Source organism: Gracilinanus agilis, chromosome 5, assembly GCF_016433145.1.
Source record: "Gracilinanus agilis isolate LMUSP501 chromosome 5, AgileGrace, whole genome shotgun sequence".
Taxonomy (NCBI): domain Eukaryota; kingdom Metazoa; phylum Chordata; class Mammalia; order Didelphimorphia; family Didelphidae; genus Gracilinanus; species Gracilinanus agilis.
The window spans coordinates 272,093,978-272,112,573 of record NC_058134.1 but is presented as its reverse complement, the minus strand read 5'-3'; the positions used below and the strand labels follow the sequence as shown (position 1 = coordinate 272,112,573).

At 39.3% G+C, this 18,596-nt stretch overlaps 1 protein-coding gene across 1 annotated transcript in view; it reads left to right on the top strand.

Moving 5' to 3' along the window:
* The window catches only part of MSRB3 (methionine sulfoxide reductase B3), a 186,499-nt gene extending 177,875 nt beyond the window's left edge, over nucleotides 1-8,624 (top strand). The window contains exon 6 of the mRNA XM_044679209.1: nucleotides 7,182-8,624. Coding sequence (XP_044535144.1) covers nucleotides 7,182-7,343 — 162 coding nt within the window. The 3' untranslated portion in view covers nucleotides 7,344-8,624. The remainder of the gene's footprint in view (nucleotides 1-7,181) is intronic.
* The last annotated feature ends 9,972 nt before the right edge of the window (nucleotides 8,625-18,596 follow it).

Below are 18,596 nucleotides of genomic sequence, written 5' to 3'. Positions count from 1 at the left end.
GGGCAAAATTGAGACTGGTACCCAACCTCTCTGCATATCCACCATTCAAAGTACTGCTCTTGTAGGGCAAACAGAGCAAGTATAAACTTTTCACATATTGGAAGGCAGCTATTCAGTTCCTCTTAATTCTTTTCTTCCCTACACCAAATACCCTATATCTACAATAAAACTCATACTATGTGGTTTTGAATCACTTCATCCTTCTCCCTTCTCTGGATTCACACTAGCTTCTTAATGTTCTTCCTAAAATATGTTACTCAGAGTTGAACACAGAATTCCTAATGTGATCTGACTAGGACTGAATACTATTGAAGGAGGACTTCTCTTGTTCTGGCCCTAATGTTTCTGATATTGTGGCCTAAGATCCCATTAGTTTTTCTGGCAACTATGTTACATGTATTGTTTACTCCTATTGGATTTGTTGTTTACCAAATGCTAGTTTTTAACTTCTTCTGACACATAGTGTCTACCCATAATTCCTATCCTGGTCTTAAGCATTTAATATTTTGAATACAAGTATTGATGTTTCTACTTAACACTACTAAATTTTATCTTATCATTTTAACCTATCAAAATCCTTTTGGATCATTAATATATCATTCACAAATGTCATCTTTTCTGCAAGCTTCATGTTATGTACAAATTTGATGAATTGCTTTTATTCGAAATGCTTATAAAGTTGTTGGACAGCTCCTAGCTAAGGACAGATCCTTAGGGTGCTCTATCAAATGCTACTTCCCATCAACACTGATACATTAATTCATTGAATCTGGATATTCAACTAATTCTAAATTCACTTAAAAACATCACGTGAGACTTGTCAGTTATCATTTTTTTTTATCCTTACTGGAGAACAGCTAGATGGCTCATTGGACCGAGATCCAGGTCTAGAGATGGGAGGTCCTGGGTTCAAATATGGCATTGGGCACTTCCTAGTTGGTTTTTTGTCCTTAACTTCCATCTAGAATTGATAGTGTGTATTAGTTCCAAGGCAGAAGAGCAGTAAGGGCTAGGCAATGGAGGGTTAAGAGACTTGCTCAGGGTTACATAGCTAGGAAGTGTCTGAGGACAGATTTGACCCCAGCACCTCCATCTCCTGGCTTGGAGCTCTATCCACTGAGACACCTAGGAGCTCCTATTGTCACTTATCTTACTAGAATCTGGGTCTGCTAGTTGGGATAGATGGGTTACCATGTTCAATAGAAATGTATATGGAGATCTCTTTAGTATCAGCACTGGAACAGTTTTCTCCTTTCAGTGAATTTACTAGGTCATTCCCAAGTTATTCTTTCTAGAATGGAATTTATCTCAGTCTTAAATGCTTCAAGTGATGGTGGGCCCACACACCCTGGTTTAGACAATTCCCCAATTCTGTCCTGTTAATGGAGAGTTTTCCTTGATAGGATTTAATTTGCATTTTCCAGTTATTGATAAAACACCCTTCTGCCTATTCCAGATTCTCTAAGTAGTGTGAATAATTGGATGTCTTTTTTTCCTCTCTCCTTCCAAATCCAGCCTGTTAAATAAAACCTTTGTGAGGAGTTTAAATTTAGAGCAAAAGAGGTAAGACTTGTCCGGATAAGCTAAAGTTCAATGAATGAGTCCCTCCTGGAAGTACTTGAGGAATTCTTTCTTCAGATCAAAATTCTACATCTGGAGCAAATGGGAGACCAATAAATCACTTAACTTTTTATAATAATCTTTAAGGAACCCGTCAGATGCCAGGGTTTACCCAAGTTGGGGGCTATTTATGGCTGCTGTTATTATTAGCTGAGTGTCAGGCAGAGTCCCTTAAGTTTCTTTTAGATCATTCTTAATTTGTCCTAAGTCAGCTACATCAACGGAGAGGCAAATAGGCACCAATATGGAGATTTTTTTTAAAAAAATTAAAAAGTTTTTTTTGTAAAACAAAAAGCCTTATTATTAATCTTTTGCAGATGACAAGTCATATATTGCTGCTGATTAAAGATATCCATGTGTTACACGAGGGTTTTCCAGCCCATCTCTCTTTTTCTTGATCTTTCGCTAAAATTATAAGCTACACTGGTGACTTCATAATCATTTCCTTGGCAACAGATTGATAGCAAAAGCATAGAGGAAAATAGCTCTTATTTAAACACAAATGTCTTCAATAACACAAGTAGAAAACAGAAAACTACTGGCAAAGTAAATTGCTTTTCTTAAAACTGTTTTCCTCCTCCCAGCCCTTCCCCATGTGCCTGAGTGGAAAAGTCTACCTTTAAAAGTCCTCATCTTCTAGATCAAACACTTAAGAGAAAATGACAATTACAAAGTTTAAGACATCCTAGGCAGAGCTGGGATAAAAACCTCTACAGGACAGTTGGAAATACATCAGTGAAGAAATATGCAGGAGTGCTGAATACCCTGTTTGTGTTTCTTCCTCACATAATTGAGAATTGCAGTCAGATTTGGGGGAATTATGTTAAATTTGATGCCTAATGGTTCTCTTTTTCAGGGGGGTCCTTCCCCCTTGATCTCTGTGGCTCTTTGGGTTGCCAACTTTTCTGGGCAGGAGGTTTAAGGGGGAAAAAGAGGTCCTTAGGGAATTGGTGATTTTTTTCTCCCTGTGATGGTGATTTAATGTTTCTTCAGGATAAAGGCACAAGTGTCTGACCAGTCCACTCTGACTATCTACTATCCCATAGTTACAAGATTATCTATAAAATCATATATACCAGAGAGAAAGGAAGGAAGAAAAGAAAAGAAAGGGAAGAAAGAGAAAGAAAGGGAAAAGGGAAGGAAGAAAGAAAAGGGAAGGAAGAGAAGAAAGAGAAAGAAAGGGAAAAGGGAAGGAAGGAAGAAAAGGGAAGGAAGAGNAAGGAAGGAGGAAAAGAAAAGGAAGAAAAGAAGGAAAGAAAGAAATAAAAGGGAAGGAAAGATAGAAAGAAAAAAGAGAAGGGGCAGCTGGGTAGCTCAGTGGATTGAGAGTCAGGCCTAGAGATGGGAGGCTCTAGGTTCAAATCCGGCCTCAGACACTTCCCAGCTGTGTGACCCTGGGCAAGTCACTTGACCCCCATTGCCCACCCTTACCACTCTTACACCTAGGAGCCAATACACAGAAGTTAAGGGTTTAAAATGTAAAAAAAAAGAGAGAAAAAAAGAAAAAAGAGACAGAAGGAAAAAAGAAAAGGAAGAAAGGAATGAAAGAAATAAAAGAAGGAAGGAAGAAAAAAGAAAGAAATAAAGGAAAAAGGAAGAAAAGAAGGAAAGGAAGGAAAGAGAAGGAAAGGAGAGAAATAAAGGGAAAGAAGGAAAGAAAGAAAAAAGGGAAGGAAAAAAGGAAAGGAAAGAATGAAAGAAAGGAAGGAAGTAAGGAAGAAAAGAGAGAAAGAATGAAAGAAGGAAAAAGAGAGTGAAAGAAAGAAAGAAGGAAAGAAAGAAAGGTAGAAAGTTAGAAAGGAAAAAAGGAAGAAAGAAAAAGGGAGAAAGAAAGAAAGAAGAAAGAAAAAAAGAAGGAAAGAAAGAAAAGAAACCTTCAACAACACCCTGGAATAAATCATTAGCAGCAGGTTTCAGAGATTTCTTCATCTTGTGGCAACCAGTTTCTTTCAGTTGCAACCAGGTGTGCTGTGCGTTCCCCACATATTGCCAGTTGGCCTGGGCCCTTGCAGCAAACCTCGAAGGCAGCTAAAGAAACAATGCATCACTGACAACTTCCATCCATCATCCCAGTATTCTGCCCAGGATATAAGCAGCAAAGAATGGGCTCCATGTGCAGAAGTTCCCCTCGGGGAGGAACCTTCAGGGCTTATATGCTTTTAAGAGAAATCTGCTAATCGTCTTCTATGGGAGACATACCATAACATGAGCAGCCTTGTGGTGTTAGTCTGCTTTGCAGACAACTGGACTTGGGGGCTTGGAGGAAGAATAGGCTTATTATTATGTGATACAAATATAAATTAACACCAGTCTTTAGTCTGAGAAAATGGATCCCTCATCCATCTCAGCCTGCTGTGAATCTTCCCAGTCCCATTTATGATTTTCCTCTGGGGGCAGACATAAGGAAGCCCATCCCTCTATTTATTATGGGTTCTCAATTTATGATGGGTATATTCCATTGTGATCCATTTACTTGGATGGTTCATAAATTTGGGTGCAAATGATTCCACCTGCCCATAATTTCTATTTGCCTCTCCTTTTGCCTGGAGAATATGATAACATACAAGTGGTTTCCCCCCCCCCCCGCCCCCCTTAATGTTAAACAGGAAGGCTGTTTCCAGGTTGACACCAACTTTGTGGAGCAGATCCAATTTTTATAATTTGTGTTTGCCAAATGAAAGCGCAAACACACAGCCTCCTCATGCTCCTGCCTCCAATCTGGAAATACAAACCTGAATAATACTTAACTGGTTTAAAGTGTGCTTGCATGGGATCTTTGTCCTTAAAGAAATGTAAATAAGAGGCTGTTTTCTAAATAGCCTCTGTAAATGATTAATTATGGCATCATCATCATTTTGCCCAGGAGAGCTAAATTCCCTCTTTAAAAAACTATGTCTTTGAGACTTTCATGTGAAAGCTTCACCTCTCAGATGTGGAATGATCAAAGTGCTGGAGTTGTGTGTGAGGTCAGTAATTGCACACACACATACTGGTCCACGAGAGCACCAGTTCCTGTTGGCCTGCACACGGACTTGCTCATTTGGCAGGCAGAGATGGGTGTTTTCCTGTGTGCAGTGGGTAAGCACATGGCTTTTGCCAGTGTGTCTCAGCTGCTGATGCCTGAAAATTTGGCCCCGATTGTTTATAGAAATGAAAAGCAATCTGAGCTGTCAACCCTGATATTACCTCAACCTGTATAGAATGTGGTAAAAATAATGCAAGATTTGTTGTTTTTTTTTCAGCCTGTTTCATATTTTCCAGCTGATAGATCGCATCAATCCAGGGTTCATTTTCAGTTCTTTAATAAGCTGACACAGAACGATGGAAAGAAAATAAGATGCGTTTTTAACATAGAAAGGCGACATGTTCAAAGTTGCTATCTGTGCTACTTATTAATAACCAAGAAAATCTTGAGCACTGAGTACTTTTTGTGAGAGGTTGAAGAGATCTTTCTTCAACTCTCCCACCATCCCCATCTACCGTATTCCTCCCACATACACATATTTGTAAAATCCTTGTCCTTTTTTTAAAAGCCCTTACCTCTGTCTTAGAATTAATACTTCATACTGGTTCCTAGGAAAAAAGGTGAAAAGGATGAGGAAAACCTTTTTATTTTTCTAAAAGCCTTTCATATTGGTTTCAAGGTAAAAGGGTGATAAGAGTGAGGAAAATTTTTGTATTTTTTTCTAAAAGCCCTTACCTCTGTCTTAGAATCAAAACTTCATATTGGTTCCAAGGTAAAAGGACGATAAGAGTTAGAAAATTGAGATCGAGAGATTTACCCAGGGTCATACATCTAAGAAGTGTCTGAGGCCAGACTTGAATCCCAGTTCTGCCAACTCTGGACCTGGAGCTCTATCCACTGCATCACCTAGCGATCCCCAAGTCTTTTGTGTCTATGTTCAATATGTTCAACATGATAGCAAAAACTGGTTCCAATGTTTGCCTGTGGTATATAATGTCTACACTTGCTTTATTCATGTCCTTGGTGAGAAAGGGATGGAGAGTGGTAGGTGTGACATAACACTGTCATCCTGTAGAGATTTATCCATCATTGGCATGGTTGTCTTAAGACCTTTCTCTAATCAGGGAACATCCTCGCAGCCCTAAACTTTTTGTAATATGTATTGAATGAAACCTATATCAGACTATTTGCCACCTCGAGGAGGAAAGGAGCTAAAGAAGAGAAGAGAGCAAGAGAGGGAGGGGAAAAGTCTGAATCCTAAAATGTTAGAAAATGATTGTCAAAAATTGGGTATATGTAACTGAAAAAAATAATAAAAAAAAGATAAGCTTTTCAATTTGGATTTCTTTTAATAGCCATCAAAACTATCTCTTCATCTTGCTCTTGTACTCTGGGTCCCTTCTGCCTTTCCTCAATTATTTGCCAGATATTTGTCAGAAGCAGGGAACTTTGGGGCAGCTAGGTGGAGCAGTGGATAGAGTGCTGGGTGTCAGGAAGTTAGGAAGATTCATCTTCATGAGTTCAAATCTGACCTCAAATCTGACTAGCTAGATGACCCTAGACAAGACCCTTAACCCTATTTGCCTCAGTTTCTTCATCTATAAAATGAGCTGGAGAAGGAAATGGTAAACCACTCCAGCATCATTGCCAAGAAAACCTCAAAGAGGGTCACAAAGAATAAAACATGACTGAAATGACTGAGCTTTAGGAAGCATTGTCTTTAGCTGGTAAGCTTACTTCCTCTCTGGAATCCCTCATCCCCATCCCCCCGGTTATTACAGGTAAAAGAGCTCATGTCCCCTATTTTCAGCCAGGAAAGGGATCATGCAAGCCAGAGCCTTTTCCACTGGCTACCCTTGAAGTCCAATGACCATAACACATAAATCCACCAAGCCTCACCATTGTTTTTCTGGGTACTGAGAACTTCCAATGCTTGTCTGATGTTAAGTTTTACTGCCCATGAAAGCAAACATCACCTCCGTCATGGCCAGTTAAACAGTATCTTTTACAGTGGATTTTTGCATATCTGAAACCCACCCATCCAAAGCCAAAAGTAATGGGGGGGGGGGAAGAGATTTTATTCTGCCGTGTTTCTTACAAGGGGGAGACCAAGGGTAAAACTCAATTCATAAAATTACTGCAGTCATTTTTAGCTGGCTGAGAGAATTCACAGATAAAAAAAATACAGCAGCTCATAAATGATTTCTGATATACACAATTCAAGTGTTTTTTGCTCTTGGCATGTGGTTGCAACGCCTGCCAGAAACTATCCTCATGGCTATTGACAGGCAGATTAGAAATGGTCCAAGATGGCTTCCATCATTAAGCCATTTGCTAGGAATACAACTGAAAACCTGCTTTTTTAAAAAAAAACCATTACCTTTTCTACTAGAAACAATACCAAGTACCGTGGGCTAGGCAATTGGGGTTAAGTGACTTGCCTAGGGTCACACAGCTAGGAAATATCTGAGGTAAGATTTGAACTCAAGACCTCTTGCTCTAGGCTTGGTGCTCTGCCCACTGAGTTACCTAACTGCCTCTCTCAAAGCTTGTTTTGTACAGATTTCTTCCTTACACTTTGATCTTTCTCTTTCAGTGTGGTGCTCACCTTGGGCATGTTTTTGATGACGGGCCTCGACCAACTGGCAAAAGATACTGCATAAATTCTGCTTCCTTGTCCTTCACTCCTGCAGAGAATAGTAACGCCGAAGACAATGATCTCAGCATCCCTGCCCAACCTGGCAAAATGGAGCTGTAGAATCAGATTCAATAGGAAACAACGATCTTACCACTTAGTAGGGGAAAAACAATCAAACTTGTCTATGACTATCTTATTCGATATATGCATATATATTTTTCAAACATAGAAGGGCAGTTTGTGCTATTGATTTTTCCTCCTCCTCTTCCTTTTTGCTTAAACAGAGAGGCCTTAGCCATGAGTGTATTTTGCTATTGATTATATTCTTAACTATTTGTAAGTAGATTTGGGGAAACAAGGTGGCTTTGAGAATGCCTTATCACTAGACACTAGACTTGAGCATCAAGCTGCAATACTTTCTTAAGTGGATTGAAAGACTCTTCCTTCCTCACATAAGAGGGGAAAGGGTGATTTGGCCTCCAAACTCCAAATGAGAGCGCTCCGGTGTCAATGCAATTTGAAGAGAGCTGAGCCTGGGTAGAGAGTTCAGACCTGTGAGACAGATGGCCTTAGGGCATTTGTATAGATCTATTGAAGATCAGGATGGAGTGATGCCTTACCATACTTGTAGGCTTTGTGGAAAGTTTGAGCTAAGGCAGTTTATTCCCACTAAAAGGGTGTGAAGGTCTAAAGTCTTTCCTTATGTTAAATTGCTGCCAGATCTGAGGGGGTACAGGGTGTACATAGCACTCTGTGGAAGGGAAGTAAATATGACCTCACTTTCATGCCTTTATTTTATTTTATTTTCCATTGAAAATATTGGAATGCAAGATAAATGTAAAAATTTGGGCTCCATTTTGCTCGAGGTTCACACTGAAGAACACCTGCCATGGGTTTTTCATAAGTCTTCCCTCCCACACCCAACACCAGCTGCAACTAGGGCAATATTTTGGGAAATTCTGTTTAAATTTCTTTAAATTGTTAAATATTGTTTAAATGAAAAAACAAGAAGCTTCAAACCAAAATAGAGGAAAGTGGTAGAAAAGCTAAGATGATAACCTTTACACAGTGAGGTGATGGGGTACCCTACAAGAGGGTGAAAGACCATTCCAGAAATGTGCAAGTGGGATTTGTGGAATTAAAGCAGGAGGTCAGAATTTGATGTCATATAGTCCCATGCTTGCCATTGGTGTGCTGGGTTAAACATGACTCTAATCTGTGCCTGCTTCCCCATAAATGAAATGGGAATTCAAACATTTGTAAAGCATGCTGAACTCCTCAGGGCAAAAGCACTATGTTGCTCTATAATTCATATGAACAATAGAAATACTAGCTAACATTTGAGGAGTGCTTTAAGGTTTGCAAAGTGCTTTACATACGTTATCTCATTTGAATAGCATGACAACCCTGGGAGGTAGGTGCTATTATTATTATCATCCCAATTTTATAGATGAGGAAACTTGAGACAAAGAAGGGTTCAGTGATTTGCCAGGGTCACACAGCTAGTAAATGGTTAAGGTAGATTCAAACTCAGGTCTTCCCTGATTCCAAATTCATCAATTGATTGACTGCACCACCTCATTGCCTCTAGATATTAGCACTATTATAATATTTTCCATTTTCAAACCAAAACTTCCTGGTCCTAAAAAACCTCAAAAGTTTCAGGGTTGACTATTGGAATGGAAAGGAGTAGAGAAGTGGAAACAGTAGGGTTGAGAGACAGAAATTTTTCTTTATACCAAAAGAGGTTGGTATTTATTCTCATGTATTTATATCTCAACATGTAGTCAGATTGGGGATGGAGATTGTACACAATAAAGTTCAAGAAGGAATATGCTAAAGTGACATATCAGCTGATATTGTAGTGGCCTAGATGTTTGCTGACCAAACCCAGATCTAATTTGTACCAATAAGTAACTGATAACTGAAACTATAGCTTGGGGTCTTAGTTCTAAATATCTTTCATAAATAATTAAAAGAAGGGAATGAAGAAAAACCTCATGGAGAGTACCATGTTGCCTTTTGAGAACTAAATCAAAGATGAGGAAGGAAATCACTGGAACACTAGAAAAAGAAAACAAGTAAAACTCAAGATGATTTGAGTGCTAATATGATTACATTTGTGCTCTGAGTCCCTAAAATGTATCTTGAGTCCCTAAAATTCTGCCACCTTTTTACTGCAAAATGGGCTGTATCTCAGTAAAACTAGATGGGTTCTCCCCCTCAACCTGGTGGCTGGCCTTCTTCCTCTTGTGCTCTAGAGTACCCAAAGGTCCCTCTTTCCTTCCCAAGGTATAAATCAGGACTAAAATATACCTGTCTATATCTGCCTTACCACCTACCCCATTTGAGGGATCTGTTACATTTAGGTCTCCTTGGAGATCTTTCTTTGAGGCTGACCAAAGTCTATGTAGGCATTGGAAATATGCCATATATTCATGAATTCTTTTCTGCTAGTTCCTAGTCAGGGTGGAGCCTCACCTTCCCCCAGTCACTCCCCTCATGAGCTATATTCTTGAGGGATCCAGAGAAGGCTCAAGAATCCAGTTAATAAGAAGAACCAAGTGGCTTAACTATAGCTGTTGAGTTCTTCATTGGTCCATAGAAAAACCTACCTAGACTTTAACTGGACACTCACCATGGCACTTTAATAGAAAAGGACAAAGACTTGGGGGGGGGGGTCTCTCCTCCCCACTGGTTTCTTCAGTGCCATTCCTTCATCTTTGTCTTTGTGAGGCTTAGCATTTCCTGGGAAAGGATTATTCTCTTCCTTCTTTTTCTTTTACTTCCAGGAAAGCCCATTTTTCTCTCATTGCATTTTCCAACGCTGATTTTAAGCAAAACACCAATGTCCATTAAGAAAAAGTGGGGTCTGTAATGTGTTGTAATTCCATGTTGCTTTTGGATTTGTGTTATCATATTTCAGTATATTCCTGCCTTCTGTTAAAAAAGATATTACTAACACTTCAGCGAGCAATAATGTCAACTGTCATGCCCTAGATTTATTTTCACAGGAAATGGAGTGCAGTGAACTGAGTCTATATAGTGAGGAGCATGTGATCTGTGGGAGTTCTACCATTTAAAATAGGAAATTCGTTGTGCTCTCCTTCCATGCTCTACAACATAATGCAGGGCCAGATAGATTTCCTTGTCGCATTGTTAGAAGATGCTGGGCCCTGCTCCAATTAAAGAGTGGAAACACTGGTCCACCTATGCTCATGAGAAAGGGGCTGGGAGAGAGCAATGATAGAAATACTGCCTTAGGAGAGCATTTCTAGATATTTAACTTTGCACTTCTTTTATGCTTTTAAAATCTGAATCCAAACTATGTAGCTGTTTGAAAATGTATTTTACAATAGTGTTCTGTATTGTTACTTTATTTGAAATGGATTTCTTTAAACATGAATTATTGAAAAAAAGGGGGGGGGAATACAAACTAGGAAAGGGACTGTATCCTCAACTTCCAGCACCTAGAACAGTGCCTTCCACCTAGAAGGCACTCAATACTTATTTGTTGAATTGAACTTGTTGAATTGTTGAATCAGACATTTTTGCCTTAAGTAGCTTTGTAATAATATTTCTCCCTCGAAACACTACAGACTTTTAAAAAAATGTTACAAAATGTTCAGTGGAAAAGCTTTTCTTATGCCTCTTGTATTATGAAGAGTTATGCAATAAAATTCCTTTATAAAAATGTTTTCTGCTTTATTTCCTTGAGATCTTTCCCTTTGCCAAAGGGCATATCCCTATTGTTAACTGGGCTTCGAATATAGTAGCATTTGGTGTGACCTCCAGAAATATGGCTGGAGCAAATAAGATGATCTGTAATTCCTTGCTTGCCCCAGTTCTTAGAAATATACTTCAGGAAACTAAAGAGGTGGCACATGCCTGCTTTGGGAGAGGTCGAGGCTAAGAATCTCTTAAGTTTGAGATATCTCAGCTGCAGAAGGGCAAAAACCTTTGGGATATGGGATATGCATATGTCTGGCATCATTTTGGTAAGCCCTAGGGAGCAGGAAGCCAGAAGGCTGCCTAAGTAGGACTGAAAAGGCCCAGTTTAGAAATGAAACATATCAAAGCTTCCACGTTGATCGATAATGGGGTCAAGCCCATGAATGTCTATTGCATCTCTGGCCTGCATAAGATAGGGAAAACCAGGTTAAAAACAAGCATACAGAAAAAAAAATACTTCAGGGATGTTAAAAAATTGAGGGAAGAAAGACATTTACACAACCACTCAACTTTCACCTTTGCAAAATCTTCATATGTTTAACACTGGGCTTTGGGGAATTCTTTCCAGAAAATACTTGGACACTTTCTAAGAATGATACCAAACCAGTGCCTAGGTTGCTGCTGAAGAATTTGGCTGAACATTGGACTGTGCTCAAGGATGGGTAACAGGTTTGAAATGTCCCATTGTTCACCAGATTAACTCGGTTTAAGATATCAGCTCTACAGAAAACATATATTTTAAGGGAGAAGGGAAATGAGGGTGGCCAGTGGTGAGAAACTTGACGTTGTTTTCCCCTGGACTTTTGTGATGAAGTCTCTGGAATCTTAAGGGATACTGATAGGACAATTTCAATTTTCAAGCCTTTCCTGTTGAGTGTTCCGCCATCTTTCCAGTCACCCAGGCTTATAATATCACTGTCATCTTTGACTCTTACCTCTGTGTTTTTTCTGCTGGCTGTTCCTCCATGCCCAGAATGCTCTCCCACCTTAACTCCTCTAGGTTTTCCTGGCTTCTTTCAAGGACTGGCTCAAATGTTACCTTTTGTAAGAGGTCTTTCTAGGTTCCCCCTCCCAACCCCAATGACCAACCCTACAAGCTAATGGTCTTCCCTCTGAGATTACCTCCTATTCATACTATCTTTATCTTGTATATATTTGTCTATGTCATCTCCCCCACAAGAATGTGAGCTCCTTGAGGACAGGGGCCATGTTTTTGCACTGCTTTGTATTTTTGCCACCTAGCACAGTGCTTATTATATAGTAAGGACTTAATAACTGCATGTAAATTGACTGGCTGGCCAACATCTACAGGCATTTGTATTGGCATTTAGTCATAAAATAGCTAATATTAAATATTCTATATAATATGTATAGACATATAATATAACATAATCATAACTAATATTCATCTAGTTCTTTAAGTTTGGAAAGTATATTTTAAACCCTCACCTTCCGTCTTGGAGTCAATACTGTGTATTGGCTCCAAGGCAGAAGAGTGGTAAGGGTAGGCAATGGGGGTCAAGTGACTTGCCCAGGGTCACACAGCTGGGAAGTGTCTGAGGCTAGATTTGAACCCAAGACCTCAATCCACTGAGCTACCCAGTTGCCCCCTGGAAAATATATTTTTTAATAGCATCTTATTTTGTTCTCACAAAGGTATGTGCTATTATTATCCTGCATGAGGAAAATGGGGCTGAGAGATATTAAATACTTGTCCATTGCCACACATCTGCGATAGTAGTCAAACTCAGGTCTTCTTGACTCAAAGGCCAACAATCTGTCCTCCATATCCTCTAGCAACCCCAGAAGACTTTAGATAACAGATATAGCATGTATATGATTTTTTTTCCTTCTGTAGTTTTCTTATTTGTACTAATGGTAGAGATGGCTCTGGATAGATAACTCAATTGTTATGGCTTTCAGTTATACTCTTGTCTATCTGCCCACACGTTTTTTTCTGTACATCCCTCCAAATCTTATTTATGCTTCTGAGTTGAGTCTAAACCTTGTTAAGAAGGGGGTAGTCATTAAATGAAAAGAAGGATGACATCACTAGGTCATTCTGGAAATGTTTCTTTTCCTGAAAGTCTAGCATGTCTATGATATCATTCATCTAGAAAGTCCAAGAACTATGAGTGACCAATTGGAGTGTATATATACATTTCCATACTATTTATTTTAAAATTTTCACTGTTTGCAACATTGCTGGTTTTAAGATGCTTAAAAAGATATCCTAGATCAGTGATGGGCAAACTACAGCCTTCAGGCCATTTGTAGCCCCCTGAAATGTCCTATCCAGCCTCATGACATTATTCCTAATTTGATGAATACACTGAGCAGGATACAATACAATGAAACTTTGAAAGAGTTGCCTTAGAAACAGACTGAGAGATGAGCATTTCCTTTCCTTTGACCCCCTCTTTAAAAAGCTTGCCCAACACTGCCCTAGACTAAGAACCCTAAAGATAAAAATTTGAACTGAAGATGACTGTGGGGACTGATCACATTCCTTCCTCTCACTGCCTTAGTCCATTTTGATCTATATTCTTATTTGAACAAGAACCTGATAAGGTCTTCAGGATAGGGAAGCAAGCAAGTCCTCTCCATCTCTGCCTTTGTTTAAAAAGCCTACTAAGAACCTACCACTATATTAGATCAACAATAAGTATTTATTAAGCATCTGTATTATTTAGATGTGCCAGGGATGATTTACAAGGAGGAATGGTGCCTCTGGTATGAAGGCTTCTGAAGTCCTTTTTTAGGAAGGCTCAATCACCTTTGGGTTCCTCTTGGCATTCAACTTTAACATGTGGCTCCAAAGAAGCACAGTGGCTACACCCCAGGAAATCATCTCCACAGATAGGCTAAACCAGATTGAAGGTAACCAAAAGATCTCAAAACTGTCAGTGAGTTGGGGGGGAGTATACCCCAACATGTGAAGACTTTGCTCAGAAGAATGAACAGATGAGAAAAATTTGTTCCAACAACTATAAAGGTGGCTGAAGCAAGCACCATGGAACACTTGGCCAGGCAGTGAAGATGCCAAATGCCAAGGTTATACACTGAATCCCAGGCCGTTACCAGTCATCCTGACTTTTGTCTTGCCCTGGACTTCAATGACTCTGGAAGAGAGAGTAAGGCTGATGGACTTCGGGCAACTCTGCCTCCCCTAACTCCAATTCAGGAGCAAGTCAAGGGGCTGTTATAATAATCCAGGAGAGATTGGGAATTCTAATTCCAAAGGAATTGAAGTTGTGGCTGTGTGAGCAGAGGTAGTGTATCCTATAGAAGAGATACAGAGGAATGAGAAACAGTAACATTTGGCAACTGATGGGATATATGGAGTGAAAGAGGAGTTGAGAATTCTGAGGGCTCAAAGAAATGAATGCTTGTGTCTGACAGAAATCAAGAATTTTGGAAGATGGTTGTATTTAGCCAATTCTGTTTTGGACATATTGGGCTGGAGATATCTCCAGATACCTAGAAATATGCTGGATTGAAGCTCAGGGAGATTCTGGAGCCAGGTGCATATATCTATGAATCATCTGCATACAGACAATAGTTAAACTCATGAGAACATTTGAAATTGCCAAGAGAGAGGTTGTCTTTGCATTCTGGTTGAGGAGATTAGACGTATGTTAAACAGAACATTTCCCTTCCCTTCCTTTCCCTTCCCTCATTGATATGGTTGCTGATTTCAGTATGTACATTACACCCAATGAGTTTTAGCCATAATACAGCTCAAAATTCCCAAACTCAAGTGATCCACCAGCCTCAGCCTTCTTGGTAGTAGGAATTATAGGTATTTTTTTGTCAACTACTGTAAATTAATTAGCTTGATAAAGGTAATTACAGGAGAGTTAATAATATTATACTCCTACATTTTTCAGGGCATTACTATGGGGGATTTTGAGCTTTTGGTTTTAGTAGGATTGAACCTAATCTTGCAGCTCTAAATACCATGGAAAGAAGCAAATATATTTATTCTAGCAAGGAAGAAGTTAGACTAGCTGGCAAGGGCCATTTTAGGAAGTGTGTGCCTGGCCATTTCTTGGAAACTTTGAGAGGCTCCAGGGACATTGGGACTCAGAGTTTTGGTTTGTAGGAGATGATGAACCCCCCCAGTTATTTGCAGCATTGGTATTTTGTGGCAAACTCTAGAGAGTCCCTTGGTCCTCCCCATACCTTAATAGCAAAAGGAGAGTCAACTTCTAGTTGACTTCTAATGAGAGGTGGGGAAGAGATGACATTTCTCTACCCTGATATCACAGCAACCTTACCAACATGTCAGGTAATGCAGGTGGAGGTCTCTAGGCAAGCTTACAGTTGGGTTCTTTACTGCCTGCATTTTCTACTTTTTTGTTTATCAACTAATCTCAAGTGAATGAGTATCTTCCGTAGGATATATGGGTCCAGGCTTGAAGGACTCTTTGTGAATTTAAGAAATCTGGAGGATTCTTGAAGAGTGAAGTTGACATTTGTCAAGGGGAGTTTCTTCATCAGAGATGGTTGCTAACAAAAATGGAATTGGTCCAAGCCTGGACCATTTTATTAGAAGACATAGAGTAGAGCTGAGGTGAATGTATAATGCCTGATCAAAAGTCCTGTAAACTTTATAAATGACCATTTAAATTCACTTAACAGGTGAATATTTTAATATGTATTGCCTTATTCCTTGATTATTTTGTTTAGGTTTTATCTCTCCAGTTGGGCTGTAAATTTGTCAAAGATCATGTCACATTTTGGGGGGTGGAGACAGGGGTATTCCCCACTGTACTTAGGCAACTGCAGGGCACATTCTAGGTGCTCAATACTTATTGATTGTCAAGGATCTCTACTCTTTGAAATGGAGATGACCGAACCTTAGCTTGAAATGCCAACAGGGATCTTATTATAAAGCCAAATGCAGTGATTTAATACTTCTGACCAGGATGCTATTCAGGAGGTTTGGAGAATCTGAGACTAAATTTCTATTTTGGCGTCTAACTTTCTGATTGATGATTGATTTATCAATATTAGTATCAATTAGTGCTGAATCTTGGTTTTAAGATTATTTTTGTCAGATTCAGGCTGAAAGTATGCTCTGTGTGTATTATTCCTTTTATGTATAGGAAATGAATATCTGTCCCATGGCTGATTCATGTAGTATAACAAGTAACTTCTCACTACTCCTTTTGAAGGAAGCCTAAACACGAACCTAATGCTAAACTTTAAATAATTTATCTACAAGATCCTACGATGGGGAATTCAGGAGCCAAAGACCTCCCTCCCATTAGAAGCAAAGCTCCCCAAGGATTATGCCCAGTCCAGAAGCATAACTGGGTCCAGAGTAGAAGGACCCTTTTAGTGGAGAAGAGAGTGGGCATAGCACCCCTACCTCTGTGGACCCAGCAGTTGTTTCTTATTGAACATTGAGTTTATATTAGAAAGATGAAGAAAGAGTGAGAGGGATGATATCCATCACACAAGATCCTAAATGTGCTTTTACCCAAATGTTCTGTTCCTGGCACACCTGATCCAATTACCTTTCCTTGCCTCCTCACATGCAAGAGGCAGAAAGCTTAGAATGCATGGTTGACCATCGTATTGGCCTTAGCAGAGTCACTCTAGCAATGAGGTGCTGAGATAAAAGTGGGGTGTACGTCTTAAGGGTCTTGGCCATTCACACAGTGGATCTGCACTACATATGATCTACCTATCCTAAGACCTGATAGAATAAAGAGATGTATTTTGGCTTGATTATAAATCCTGACAGATTGATAACTGCAAAGGCACTCAAACTTCGGGTCCCCCTACCCCCTTCTCTTTTAACACTACAGATTGTAGGGCTAGTCCAGCATCTGGTGTTCGTTAGATGGCTGGGTTGCATCATCCTTATGATTGCTGCGAGAACATCTCTTCCTAGCATTCAGGCTATTGGAGAGAAGTATATGGGGGCACAAAATGGCCTCATCCGGTTTACATCTTCATTATTGGTTCACATACCTGCTTACATCTGGAAAAAATCTCCAGGTGAACCTCTTGGGCTCTTTCTCTAAAGAGTAACTATAATTATTAGAGTTATACCCAAACTCAGCTTACAATAGGTATGTGGCTGAATTTCAGCCAAAACCCTACGCCTGTCTAAAAGAGATTTTTTCCCTCTTATACCCATTGGAAACCAATTACTCAAGAGGGGCCTTCTTTCCCTTTTTGCACACAACCAGTACAATTTCTGATTCTCTACTCACAGGGCTGGTGTTTGTGCTGTTCAGGGGGAAGGCCAATGACATTTGAGAAGGATTCCTCCTAACATCTCATCAATTCCCCCATTGCCAAGTTCAATGACCCTAACATGGATTATAATAATAGTTCCTATTTACTTAATGTTTTACAGTTTATAAACTGCTTTCCTCACATTAAATCTCTTGGGGGAAGAGTATGGGAATAATCTTAGTTTTACAGGTAAGGAAATTGAGGCTCAGAGAGGCTATGTCTTGCCTGTGGCAACATGAGTATTAAGTAGCAAAGATGAGTCTTGAACCCTGATCTTCTGACTTCCAACCACTTTGCTATAGCAATAAGAGCTCACAAGGAAGAGGTTCAGATATTGGCAAATGAATCATAGATGACAAATGGAAGACGAGAGAAGAATGGACAGACAATGTAAACTAACTGAACAATAAGTTGTGGCTTGAAGAGAGGCAGAAAGTGCTAAGAATCACCCCATTTAGCCAGTTAGCCATTGATACTTTAATTATGAGATCCCTGTCCAGTGTGCAGTGTGTGGGCATGTAATTAGAAGATCTAAATTGAATCATTCTTGACTATTCTGCTATACTCAAAATCATGGGACAAAAAAAGTTGCAGGTCAATGGAAGGACATTCATATCCTCCCTTTAGAGAAGTAAATAAAGAGATTGGTCTTATATGTCCAAAGGCAACAAGGAATTGGTTTTATGGCATACTAGGCCATCTTGTACTGCAATGATTATGATGAGCAGTGTGAAAAGACCACCATGAAAATCATTGAAATGTTTATGCCAACATCTGCTGCATGAGATGAGGAAAAACATTCTATGAAGAATTTGATTAGCCATTCTCCAATTAAAAAAATGTACTTTTAACACTTAGGGACTTTAATGCAAAGAGAAGCATTAAAAAGCAAACATATATTGAAAAACATGGTTCAGCAAAAAGAAATGGAAGAATCAAGAGGTTTATAGGCCTTTCCCTCTAAGGTTATCTTGAATCTGTTCTCTATGCATCATATATATACCTACATACATGTATATAAATATTTTAAGGGTCATCCAGGTGGGAAAATGCCAGGCCTAAAGTCAGGAAGATGAGTTCAAACATGACCACTGACACTTACTAGCCATGTGATCCTGGGCAAGTCAAAAGGTATGTATAGTTTAATAGTTGTTTTTTTTTTTTTAAATTAATTATAAAATGCTTTCCAGAGTGGTTGGACTAGTTTACACCTCCACCAATAGTTCGTTATTGTACCTATTTTCTCACATGCCCTCTAGCATTGTCATTTTCTGTTTTTGTCAATTCCATCTATATAATGAACATGAGCTGATACCTTAGAGTTGTGGTAATTTATATTTTTCTAATTATTATTTAGTGTACTTTTTCAAGATGGCTACTGATAGC